We start from the raw sequence: 14,034 nt of genomic DNA, 5'->3' as shown, positions 1-14,034 counted from the left end.
AAAATTGGACCTCCTTGAAGTGGGGGAAATAACTGATCTCCTGCTGAATTTATCAGTTTACCAGTTATCAGATTTTTTAAAAATAGATGAATAGTCCATATATTTTTGTGGGAGGTATATGAGAGCAAGATAGGCTGAGTGACTAAATAGCCACAAAGCCCACAAATTAGTCATGTCCCTTCAGCAAAAAGGTTGGTGATACAAAGACTACTCTAAAATAAAATTGATCTTTATCTAAGATTTCACCAAAAGGAGGTAAGGATGATTCTGAGAAAAGTGGAGATTTAGTCCACAATTACACAAGAGATGTTGGTTAATGATGTCCAAGACGTTGTGGCCACAGTCAGCAAGGACACCATTACTGGAGTCAGGGGTGCAAGGCGAGGCAAGATTATTTATAGAGCAGAATTCGTACACAAGGCAAATCAAAGAGCTTGACAAAAAATTACAAGAAGGCAAAATTAAAAATAAAATAATCATAAAATGAATCATAATTCAAATAAAAATCATTTGAAAAAATCATCACAAAAACAATCTTAATTTAAATTAAAATCAAAGAATGTAGATATATTATTTGCTGTGTCATATGCACAATTAGACACAAGTTGTTAGCCTGGATTTGAACATTGCCAACCTTGAGGCCTGTCTCACATCTTCTGGAAGACTATTCCAGATTGAAATGCAGTTTCACCAAATTTTGTCCCGACTCTGGGCACCAGCAGGAGACCACCCCCTGAGGTTCTCAGAGCCTGAGATGGTTCATACTGTATGGTTCTAACATGTTAGAGATGTACTTTGGCACAAGACCATGAAAATACTTGTGCACAAGCATAGCTGTTTTAAAGTATATTCTCTGAGCAACAAGAAGCCAGTGCTGTGACCTAAGCACTGGACTAATATGGCCATATTTCCTGTTTGTAGTCAGGACTTACCATGAATTGATTAACGTGGACCCCGACTCAAACAAGTTGAAAAACGTATTCAGGTGTTACCATTTAGTGGTCAATTGTACGGAATATGTACTGTACTGTGCAATCTACTAATAAAAGTTTCAATCAATCAATCAATCAAAACTCAGGCAGCATTGTGGATGTAATGTAGCAGCTTTTCAGCTCGTTTAGAGAGCCTAGTGAGAAGGGCATTACAGTAGTCTAACCTGCTGGAGACAAAGGCATGGATTCATCTTTCTAAGTCTTCTTTGGACAATATTCCTTTGATTTTGACAAGACTTTGTGTGCTTAAGGTGGCTCTTTAAGTTAAAGTTTGAGTCCATTATTAATACTAGATTTCTAACCTTATTATTTTGTTTCAGAGAGATAGTTTCAATGTGACTAGTTTATATTTGCTTCTGTGGGCCACAGACAATGATTTCAGTTTTGCCAGAGTTTAACTTAATACAATTATTCTTGCATCCACACACTGATCAATGCAATGACAAAGTAAATCAACAAGCCAACGTTCACCTGCCGCGACACCTAGATCTGAGTGTCATCTGCATAGTTGTGGTAGGACAAAATGAACCTGCGTATTAACTGGCCAAGTCACAACATGTACACGTTGAACAATAGGGGTCCCAGTATCGAGCCCTGAGCAACCCCACAGGTAATATACATTTAGTCAAAGACATAGTTACCAATTTCAACTAAGTATGTCCTGTGATCTAGATAAGACTTGAACCAGTTAAGAGCAGAACTGGATATTCCCACCCAGTTTTATAACATCTATAATAAGATAGTATGGTCAATTGTTTCAAAAGCAGGGCTCAAAGACTTAAACTTTTCCTGCATTTGTTTTCAGGCATGTATCATTTGTCACCTTGATCAGAGGTTTCGGTGCTGTGGTGGGGTCTAAAGCCTGATTGGAAAGTATCAAACACATTGCTGTACAGGTGAAAGTCACTAAGCTGTAAGTATACAACTTTTTCCAGGACTTTGTCCAAAAATGGCAGGTTTGATATGGGAATTGTTCAGTTCTGTGGCATCAAGACTAGAGGGGCTTGATGAAAGCAGTTTTTTAAGACGTGAGCAATCTTCAAAAATTATATGTTTAAAATGATTTTATTGAAAAATATTTGATCAAACACAGTTATTGAAAAACAGTTTCTTATATTCAGGGTGGTCTTATATTTAAGTGAGTATGCTAAATTTGCCTTTAAATGCAGTACAAATGTATGTTGGACAAGTCGTTTTTTTAAGATTGCTCACATGTGCAAACTTTTAATAAAACATTTTCATCAACACTAACATTCATTTGTCTGTCAAGTTTTAGGACTAATAACTGACCATTCATATTTATATATATACCCCATATTTATAATGACCAGAGACATGCGTCCGCTTTTCTGGATATCAGCTGCTCTGGAAGAAAAAGATCGAATTTACTTCACCCAAAAATAAATCATGTCACATCACTGACCACTGTGGGACGTGATGTCCAGAATTTCGTTACGAGAGTTTGGTGCCACAGGTCTTGTCCAGGAAGTGCCTATTGAGGCAGAAGGCTCCCATCATGCACTTCCTGTCTGCACACCTGCCTGCCTGGTCCACATGAATAGAGATGCACTCTCTCTGTGAACTAAATTAAACTGCAGAGGTTGAGAAGCACAAAGTTGTTTCCCTAAAAGTGGTAAACGCCTGTTTTATTCTTAAACCGTAAGAAACCGAACAACGACAAAAATTGGAAGCTTGAAGAGAAAGCGGTGTCCAAATATACACTCCAAACAAACAGCCTTTTTATTATTATTTTTTAAATCAACGTTTCACCCTATAAACACAGGAAGGATTTTAATTTGTTGTGAAAATGTACTCTGACAAGATTTTTTTCTAATGTATTGATGAAGTTGAATTGTTTCTGAATCGATACCTCAAATATCACACCTTAAAATACCTCAGGGCTCAACAGATTTTGTATGTATTTACAAAAAAGTCAGTTTTTTTATTATGACCAAAAGTGGACTAATTGAAGTTCTGAAGGTGCAGTAGGAAATTTTGAACCCGGATTACCAATAAGTGTTATGTTATGACACAATTTTGAGATGCCCTGATATTAAATAATTGGACAGGATAGCATTGCATAGGATAGCGCTATATTGTCATTGCACTGAAAAAGCACAACAAAATTACATTTTCAGCCAAAAAACGTAAATGGTAAATGGGTTATACTTGTATAACGCTTTTCTACCTTCAAGGTACTCAAAGCGCTTTGACACTATTTTCACATTCACCCATTCACACACACACTGATGGTGGAAGCTGCCATGCAAGGCTCTAACCACGGCCCATCAGGAGCAAGGGTGAAGTGTCTTGCTCAAGGACACAACGGACGTGACGAGGTTGGTAGTAGGTGGGGATTGAACCAGGAACCCTCAGGTTGCAGGCAAGCCACTCTCCCAACCGCACCACGCCATCCCCCAAAACTGTTAAAGAGCAGACCTACATTGTACAGGGTGACAGAACAGGAACGCTGATGGGTCTCCACTGGGCGGTCCCCCGTTAAAGGTGGGAAAAGGTGGACGCTGGGGTTTGGGGAGTGGTGGTTGTAGGGGATGAGTATAAAAAAAGTTGACCCTAGACTAGGCTTCTATGGGGACGGGGGGCTCAGTCTGGGGCGAGGGAAAAAAATTGATAAGCACATATACACGTTACAACACAGAAACCACGACGAGACTTGCAACAGGAGGGCATCCTGTGTCGAAGCTGCAGCCCCCATCTGGCGCTGCTCCAGGCTCCCATCACACCTCAAGGGGATTAAGCGGTGGCAAATGCGTGGGGTGGGGCCGGGGGTATGTGTGCATATGTGGCAGTCCATGGTCCATGATGTGTGTTATGTCTGTAGGCCTGGAGTTGCTTTGCAGGCACAGCGAACAGAGTTCAACTCCACAGGTGTTGTTGACAGGAAAGCAGTTTGTTGAGTCTTCGCTGCATTGTCTTCTTGGGTAATATCGAGGCAACGACCTTGCCAGGTTGCTTGCAGCCAGAGAAAACAGTCCAGATTAGAACGTTTGTGTTTGAGTGAACGAAAACAAATTTCAACTTTTCACTAATTGTCTCTTTCTGGTCTTCAAATTTATCGTACTTCGCCATGCAGAGCAGAATTACAATTTAATTCAATAATGTCCCACAGTTATGACTGTTTTATCCATCTTTTAAAATGCTGCCTGTGATGACCTGTCACACCAGGTCTCACATACTGTCATGTTTCCTTAGTTTTGTGTTTATTTCCTGGTCCTCGCTCTTATTTTAGTTCCACTTCCTGTCTGTTTCCCTGAGCCCTTTTTTTCCCTCACCTGTCGCTGATTGGCAGCCTGGCCACACCTGGTCGTGGTTGCCAATCAGGCTTCTATTTATGACTGCCTCGCCCTCCAGTCAGGGCTCGAAAATTGTTTAGTGTGACTAATGTTACTGACTCTGTAAGCTGCTTTTAGACTTAGACTTCCTTTATTGTCATTCAAATTTTAACTTTACAGTACAGATAAGAACAAAATTGTGTTGCATTAGCTTGTGGTAGCGTAGGATAAAAGAGCGATAAGGTGCAGAGTGTTTGCATTTACAAAACAAGGTGCAGATATAGATAGATAGATAGATAGATAGATAGATAGATAGATAGATAGATAGATAGATAGATAGATACTGTACAGATAAATATATTGCACTTTTGCATATGCATCCACATTTACAAATGTATGTTTTATTGTTTTTATAGTTCAGCAAGATAATCCGTTTTTTGGGGGGAATTGAGGGGATTATTATGATGCGTTCCAGAATCTTATGGCCTGAGAGAAGAAGCTGTTACAGAACCTGGAGGTTGTGCTACGGAGGCTGCGGAACCTCTTTCCAGAGTCCAGCAGTGAAAAAAGTCCTTGGTGGGGGTGGGAGGAGTCTCTACTGATTTTCTGAGCCCTGGTCAGGCAGCGGCTTTTTGCGATCTGGCAGACTGATGTGCTTATGTTACCTGTGTTACAATAATTAAATACTTGTCTTACCTGTGCGTCGTCCTCCAGTCTTCTGCATCCTGAGGTCGCAGCAATGCGTGTTCTTGACATTGTCCAACTATTTTCAAATATCTCAAAATGTTGACGATACAAAATGTCAGATGATGCAAAAAGTAGTATTTTTCTCATTTCCCATTAAAGGGTTTGAGCATTTAATTTTAAACAATGCTTTTTAGTCACGCTTTACAGTTTCATCTCCTGCAAGAATTTCCCGACGTCATGTTTCAACATGTTGAGAATTTCAGCTTCTGTTTTTACTGAATGACAAACATCAAATATGATTCTTGAGTCTTAGGTGACAATTGCAAAGTTGAACATGATGTTCAAATCTTTCAAAAAATGCCAAAATAAATTCCAAGAGCGACGCTACAGTAATGAAGCGTTGAGATAACGATCATTACTCTAATAGTAAGGTCATTAAAGACGTGCACAGTTATACCACTGACATCACGTCTATTTTTAGTAGCGTAAATGATGCTTTTATGCAATGGATAAAATGAAGATGTTAGATTTACATTAGGAGAGAAAACATTAAAGATTTGCTTTGATTATACTCACCAGGGCTGAACGTTATTTGTCAGACAAAAAGGCTCCAAGCTGACATTTTAATTCCTCGGCAGTCTGAGTGTCTGTCAAGGCTCGTCCAACAGGTCAGCTGTGACTGGCGCTCTTCGTTGCGTCTTAGCTGTCCTGCTGCTGAGGAGGCTCTCAATGGACGAGGAGGTGAAACATCTGGTTGACTGTGTAGAACCAACAACCTGGTCCTGAACGTCGACAAGAGACCAAGGATGATCATCTTCGACTTCAGGAGGCAACAGTCCAGCCACACTCCACTCCATCAACGGCACAGCGGTGGAGATCGTAAGCAGCACCAAGTTCCTGGGGGGTGCAAATAACTGACAATATGACCTGGTCCCTACACACTCTTGTAAAAAGAGCTAAGCAGCGCATGCACTTTTTGCGTCGGATGAAAAGAGCACAGCTCCCTCCCCCACCACATTCTACAGAGGCACTAAAGAAGCCTACTGACCAACTGCATCTCTGTCTGAACTGAGCCTGCAGTGCCTCAGACTGGAAGTCTCTGCAGAGAGTGGTGAGGACGGCGGAAAAGATCATTAGGGACTCCTCTTCCTCCTATCCAGGAAATCGCAAAAAGCTGCTGCCTGACCGGGCGCAATTTTCTGCGCCCTGGTCAGGCAGCAGCTTTTTGCGATTTCCTGGATAGGAGGAAGAGGAGTCCTAATGATCTTTTCCGCCGTCCTCACCACTCTCTGCAGAGACTTCCAGTCTGAGGCACTGCAGGCTCCAGTTCAGACAGAGATGCAGTTGGTCAGTAGGCTCTCTTTAGTGCCTCTGTAGAATGTGGTGGGGGGAGGGAGCTGTGCTCTTTTCATCCGACGCAAAAAGTGCATGCGCTGCTTAGCTCTTTTTACAAGAGTGTGTAGGGACCAGGTCATATTGTCAGTTATTTGCACCCCCAGGAACTTGGTGCTGCTTACGATCTCCACCGCTGTGCCGTTGATGGAGTGGAGTGTGGCTGGACTGTTGCCTCCTGAAGTCGAAGATGATCTCCTTGGTCTTGTCGACGTTCAGGACCAGGTTGTTGGTTCTACACCAGTCAACCAGATGTTTCACCTCCTCCCTGTAGTCCAGTTCTAATGTACTGTTTGTTGATGTTGCTCAGCGGGTCAATGGTATTTGGATAACAGACTTTAATAGTGTTGTACCTCAACTTAAAATAGTTTTGGGATAAGAGCTGCCTCTCGGGTAATGGTTATGCTTTAGGTTAGATTGCACGCAAAAGTTTGAGTTACAAGCATCCCCGCCATTAGTTAGCGTAGCAAATGTCCAAAGTGAACTCCATAAGATCAGACCAAAACATTTGGTCTTACTCGCTAGCAATAGCTTATGGCCAGAGATCGACATAACTTAATTTTCACAAGCATGTGAAGGAAGAATGTGAGTGTGAAGGACAGTTCTGAGAAAAAAGTGACTCATACTTATTGAATAAAAATAAAAAAATCATCAAAAACTTGACCGAGTGTGTCGCCAGTTTGGCAAAGCAATTTGAGCGTATCACTACTGGTCTGCACCATTCTGAAGCAAAATGAGTCAAACATCAGCCAAGGATGTTAAAATAATATCTAAACGGTGGACATTTGATGAAATATGGAAAAGCTGCTGATGCGGTCTATGACGGTGACGCAGATGGAAGGAGATACTGTAGAAGTCCACTCTCCAATGTAAAGGCTGTACATTATTATTGCATTACTTTATGAAACTACTACAGCTGTTTGTAGTTCATTCTATTCTTATCAATTTTCAGAAAATATAATATTTTGTCTGTGAAAGTTAATTTAAAAAAAATAAAACCGTGATGTTTATAGGGGGTCAAGCACCAATTAAATTGATTCCAGGAGGTGTTTGACGTACAGATGTTTTGAGTTAAGAGCTTTGTCAAAAAAAACACAAATTGAGGTACCACTGTACATGGATGAAAATCCTTGCAGCTACTTTCACCTGCTGGTAGTTTTATCGTAGGATTCTTATTCATTCCTGTTTAATTACATTTATCTGAAAGTGAGCAGTATGAAATTAAGTGTATGGAGGCCTATACACATATTCCGTATTTTACTTCAGTCAGCATTCATCAGTGTTGTTTGAAGTTACACATGCACATATCAAACAACTATTATTTTTTAAAACAGGACGTGGTATAGTTGTTTTTGTCCCTAATTCTGATACAAGTTAGTTTCATGAGAGAATGTAATTCCAGAATAATTAAAAAAAAAAAAAGTTTTTTAATCTGGCTGTCTTGCAGTTATTGTGGATTTGCGCTTCATTTCCCCCATATTTTGTTATGTTACAGCCTCATTCCAAAATGGAATACATTAATTTTGTTAAAATTCTAAAGACAATACTCCATAAAGACTGTCATTTTTTTTTGTTGAACATTTTTAACATTTTTGCTAATTTATGAGAAAAAAAAAAACATACAAAAAAAATAAAGTATTCACACCCTTTGCTCAATACTTTGTTGATGCACCTTTGGCAGCAATTACAGCCTCAATTATTTTATATATACAATGCCTCAAGCTTGGCACACCTATCTTTGGGCAGTTTCGCCCATTCCTCTTTGCAGCACATGTCAAGCTCCATCAGGTTGGATGGGAAGCGTTCTTTTTTTCCCCCAGGATGTCTCTGTACGTGTGATTTTTTGTTCTTTCTTTTTAATACATTTACATATTGTTTTGAAAAAATACATTTGTATTGGCATTATGAGTTATTGTTTGTAGAATTTTTAGGACACAATAAATTCATTCCATTTTGGAATAAGGCTGTAACATAAAATGTGGAAAAAGTGAGGCGCTGTGAATATCCTGGATGCACTGAATGAGGTAAATGTTTTTTCTTCATCATGAAAATGATTCTATAATCATCATACACTTTTGATTTCTATTATAAGCTCATTAGGACTTTTATAATGAAAACACAAAATATCATTCAGTGGTCAGATCTCAAGACAATAGAGAATGTCTTTCACTTACTAAAGATAAACACACTCGACCATAAACAAAAAAGCAAGTAAAGGTGGCTACAGTAAAATATGGCAAAGCATCTCCAAAGTACAAACTCTGTATTTTTAAAGTTACCAATACCAACTGCAAATTAATTTCATCTAATTATTTGAAAACATGGTTATATTTTTTATAAAAAGTAATAGTACATGTAAATGCTATACTTTTTTAAAACGTCTTCCTTCAATTATTCCCTATTTGTTTATTTTAAATCCATAGTTGAACATTTAAAAAAGTTGAGTGATAATTATTGAGGAATTTAAGGCCACAATTAGATTTGTTTTCACCAGGCTATAATGAGCATATACAGTGTAATCAATAGTCAAAAACAATACTATGGGTAGTAGGAGTTGTAAGTTAACATGACAAATGAGTTTCTGGACTTGTGTCTGCATTACATAACACACGTTTATAAAGCTAAGATGACATTATGTGTCAATTAAGTGTGTTTATTTACTTTTCAAGCAGTAGTGAAGTTACATATTTAAACTGAAATGCTTGAGCAATGACATTCACCTCAGATGTTTGTAATTTTCAAGAAAATAATCTAACTGGTACAATTCAGTTATTTGAAAACCATATTAATCTCTAACATGAATTAAAACATTTTATTAAGAGGATTCAAAAAGCAATTCTAATCAATAGAAATGCAAAGACTTGGCAAATGCTAAATAAGCAAATGGCGCATTAACAAGAGGCACTATGAATGTTCACCACACGATGTAGCCAGAGTCAAAAGGCGCATAGCAGCATCTCCATTGTTCATGTTTTCTGATGAAGTGTACAAATATATTGCACTTGAAGGACAAATTGAAAAAAATACTCTTACAGCTGTGGATACGGCCACGAAAGAGTCATGCAAATGACGATGGGCTCCAGTTGGTGATTGACCACAGCCAAGCTCTATCTCTGTAGCAGTATTCATGACAAAAGGTCCAGCTTCATTCTCGTAGCATTGAATCACATTCTTGCTGCCTATCCTTAACGCCACTTGTGATTCTTTGAGTTCTCAGGTAGAGATCACTTTTCTCGTAGAACACAGACTCCTGCATCGCACCGCTGCGTCACCATGGAGGTAACCACCTCCCAGGAGTCGATAACCGGGTCGTAACATTCAATGCTGCTGAGTAGAGAGTTCCCGTCGTATCTAGGAAAACAACAAGAAAAGAGGCAGTGTGATCAAATGTAGTAAGAGCTAGCAGATAAAATATTATATAATTGTTTTTATCTGGAACTCTAACTATATTGTTTTTTGCATAAAGAAGCACATGTCAAATCAAAATTATTGGATGACAAGTTGCTCTATATAAAATGTTACCCCTAACGTAAATCTGGGGGTCACTGTCATTGTGTCCTTGGGCAAGATACTTTGCACACATTCTCCCAGTGCCACCCACACTGGTTTAAAAGTAACTTAGATAATGGGTTTTACTCTGTAGAGCGCTTTAAGCCACTAGATCAAAGCGCTATATAAATATAATTCACTTCACTTATTAGATTGTCAACTTCCTACTATTTTGGTTTAACACTGAACTGCGAGGAACACGAATTAAAAACAACATTTTTTTAAAATAAATCAACATACAGCTTAATCCACATGAAAACAATTTAAGCTATAGGGGAGGTATAATATTTTACCAGCCTTCACCTGTCATTTCTTGGAATCACATTTTCTACTTACCTCCAGCAAGTGCTAAGCATGATATTGTTGGATAAACTGCATTTACACAGACATACAGTATATGCCTCATCTGTATGTACAGTATGTTTAATTCTACATAAGTAACGCTGCAAACTACCGGAAAAGGAAAAACATGACGCTGGTGTCTTCACCCCGACTGATGTTTTTTTGCCTTCTTTAAATTTGTGTGATATGATTTTTATGCTATTTGGCTCAAAACTTAATTGAATTACATGCATGTTTTAGACAAAAATCATATAAAGTGGTACCTCAACTTAAGCCAGGGGTGGGCAATTAACTTTCACCGGGGGCCGCATAAGCAACCCGAGCACTGCTGGAGGGCCACACGACAATATTTCAATTAAATTTTGCTCAATATTATTTTTGATATACCGTAAGATAAATAATAATGATGATAATAATAATAATTAATAATAATAATAATAATAATAATTTAATTTAACCTAACTTAACTTTATACAAAAGCAGATTGCTTTTGATGGTCACTTTATCCTGCATTATCCAACATTGTTCCCCATCAGATTTGGACAACCATCTGTTGTTAAAAATAGTTTTTAATCATATTTATTTTATATTGTTTTTTATATTGGTTTTATATGTAATTGTTTTTTCTTTTTATTCAGTCATTGGTGGAGCTAAGGATAATATTTGAATATTGTTTTTAATATTGTTGTGCAGCACTTTGGAAACATTTTGTTGTTTAAATGTGCTATATAAATAAAGTGGATTGGATTGTCACACCTGCCAGCTTGTCCCAACACGCATTTACCTCTGTGAACAAGTCATTACCTGTGGTTGTCTCTTTAATTGACTGCATCAGAGCTCTCATCCAAAGTTAGCGAAAAACAGTCCATGTCTCCGGGCATTATCAGCGCAACAAAGTCCAATAAGCACTCCTTAATAAACTCTCCGTCAGAAAACGCCTTACTTTTTCTGGCGCTTTTGTGAGAAATGACGAAACTTGTCCTGACGGCTGCATCTCTGGGGGTGTGAAATATGGCACAAAGTCCTTGTTGGGTTTGCAGTTTTACCATCAACGCATCAGCCTCCCTTGCGCGCCTCATCAGACACATTCCGGTATTTTCCCTCGTGTTTCTTCGTGTAGTGGCGATTAAAATGATATTTAAACACAGCAACCTGTGTACCACACATTAAGCACACGGCTTTACCATTAATTTATGTAAAGAAATACTTGGCAGTCCATGTCTTGTTGGAAACACGCCATTCCTCATCAACTTTTCTTTTTTTAGCGTCTCATCACTTGTCTCTATGCACCTTCACTCACAGGTTCCCCCCGGACATACGGCATAAATAACACATTTCAAAATTAAAGCAGCACAGTTGTATTGCACGCACGACATAGATGTTTATTAACTTTATTTTGTAATTTGTAATTGTGCCGTTCAATTCACTCACAATCTCACACGCGCATACGTCCACACGGAAGTAATACAAATAACGCTTTTCAAAACAAAAGCAGCACCGTTGTATTGCACACTCGACATAGATACTTTTTGACATTTATTTGGTAATTTATGATTGGCCTCACGCGGGCCGGACAGGGATGCGCAAAGGGCCGGATGCGGCCCGCGGGCCATACAATGCCCAGGTCTGACTTAAGCGTACCCGAACTTAAAGGAGCGTACCCGAACTTAAAGGAGACCCATTATACAAAACCAACTTTTCTTACCTATTGGCAACGTTCCCTCTAAGGTGCGCGCCTGTGCAATTGCGCACTGCTCAAGCGTCCTCTGCGCACGGCAAATCTATGCCACGCACAAAATCAAATAAAAAAATAAGCGCATAACAATTTTCGACACACGGACACGACAGAGAAAACAGTTTTCGTCATCATTGTTCAAATATTGTAACGTCTGTCGAGACGCTTTGTGGACATGAATTCCATCCATCACTTTACTGAGCAAAACTCTTTATTGTCGGCCATAAACACATCACCAAAACATTAGTAAAAAAAATTATATCTAGCAAAAGTGGTCATTTTCTGCAGTACAAACCAGACCAAAAGCAATTTTGTTATATCAACAGCAGCCGCTCGCTCTTTCTCACTTGCACATATGGCACTTAGCCAGTGATGCGTTTACAGCCACACAAAAAGTCTGACAACTCCAACACCAATAATAATAATAATAATAATAATAATAATGAATTGCATTTGTTACGCACTTTACATTTGTTAAAATCTCAAAGTGCTACAAAGTATTAAAAATAAAAATGGAAAGTAAGAATATATAATAAAAAATTAAAATAGAAATGAATCATGACACACACTAGATAAAACAGAAACATAGATAAAGTAGAAATAAGAGCCTGAAAGCACTGGATAAAAAAAACAGATAAGCAAGCAGTGCATTTAAAAACAAGAAGGCAGAGAAATTAGATAAAAGCTGTGCTAAAAAGGTGGGTTTTTAGTCCCTTCTTAAAATGGTCGACCGACTGTGGTGCTCTAAGATGGTCGGGGAGAGCGTTCCAAAGTTCGGGAGCGGTCGAGCAGAAAGCCCGGCGGCCCATAGATTGTAACTTTGTCCTGATGGGTTTGAGGAGGTTAGTGTTTGAGGAGGTTAGTGTTTGAGGAGCGGAGGCTGCGGGTAGGGGGTTGAGGGGAAACTAGGTCCTTGAGGTAGGAGGGGGCGTTGCCGTAGATGCATTGGTGAGTGAGCAGGTTGATCTTAAATTGGGTCCGGGATGCAATAGGGAGCCAGTGGAGTGATTTGAGGATAGGTGTGATATGATCACGCTTGCGCACTCTCGTCAGGATCCTCGCTGCGCTGTTTTGAATGTACTGGAGCTTTTTGATGCTCTTTTTGGGGACCCTGACGAGGAGTGCGTTGCAGTAATCAAGCCTGGAGGAGATGAAGGCATGGACGAGTCTTTCAGTGTCGGCTGGGGTGAGTGAGGGGCGGAGTCTTGAGATGTTGCGGAGGTGAAAGAAAGAGGTTTTGCGCAGATAGTTGATGTGGGCTTCAAAGTTCAGGTGGGGGTCCATTTTCACTCCCAGGTTGGTCACAACTGGGGAGAGTGGCAGGTCTGAGTGAGGGGCGGAGTCTTGAGATGTTGCGGAGGTGAAAGAAAGAGGTTTTGCGCAGATAGTTGATGTGGGCTTCAAAGTTCAGGTGGGGGTCCATTTTCACTCCCAGGTTGGTCACAACTGGGGAGAGTGGCAGGTCCTGTCCAGAGAAGGTGATGCTGGTTATGGGGCATGTGTTGATCTGGTGTGGGGTGCCTATTTTCATGACCACTGTTTTTGAGCTATTGAGCTGCAGGAAGTTGATGCTCATCCATGCCTTTATCTCCTCCAGGCAGGTGGTGAGAATGGAGAGGGGCGTTGGAAATGAGGGTGAGGTTTGCATTGTTTGCAGGTAGAGCTGTGTATCATCAGCATAGCAATGGAAGGAAATTCCATGCCTGCTGATGATACGGCCAAGGGGTAGTAGATACAAGGTGAACAGGGTGGGGCCGAGGACAGATCCCTGGGGTACACCGCAGGTGACAGGCAGGGTGCGCGAATGTGAACCTCCCAGGGAGACATATTCTGACCGACCGGAGATGTAGGACTTGAACCACTGTAGTGCTGTATTGTTGAGACCGATGGTGGATTGAAGGCGACTGATTAGGATGTTGTGGTCGACAGTGTCAAATGCGGCTGTAAGGTCCAGTAGGATTAACAGAGAGGGGGAGCCGGCATCCGCCGCCATCAGGAGGTCGTTAGTGACCCTGACCAGGGCGGTTTCTGTACTGTGGGCAGA

At 40.1% G+C, this 14,034-nt stretch overlaps 1 protein-coding gene across 3 annotated transcripts in view; it reads right to left on the bottom strand.

Moving 5' to 3' along the window:
• Positions 1 to 8,971: 8,971 nt before the first annotated feature.
• klhl12 (kelch-like family member 12) overlaps positions 8,972 to 14,034 on the bottom strand; it is a 17,311-nt gene continuing 12,248 nt past the window's right edge. The window contains exon 12 of one of the 3 annotated variants that reach the window (XM_062053391.1): positions 8,972 to 9,715. In XM_062053391.1, the coding sequence (XP_061909375.1) occupies positions 9,589 to 9,715 (127 nt within the window). In that variant the 3' untranslated portion in view covers positions 8,972 to 9,588. Of the gene's footprint in view, positions 9,716 to 11,682; positions 14,024 to 14,034 lie in introns of those variants that run through there. The other 2 variants (XM_062053388.1, XM_062053389.1) reach the window with 2 other exon arrangements.

This window comes from Entelurus aequoreus, linkage group LG07 (assembly GCF_033978785.1).
Source record: "Entelurus aequoreus isolate RoL-2023_Sb linkage group LG07, RoL_Eaeq_v1.1, whole genome shotgun sequence".
NCBI classification, from domain to species: domain Eukaryota; kingdom Metazoa; phylum Chordata; class Actinopteri; order Syngnathiformes; family Syngnathidae; genus Entelurus; species Entelurus aequoreus.
Note: the sequence above shows the minus strand (reverse complement) of the source record. Positions and strands in the feature narration are given on the sequence as shown.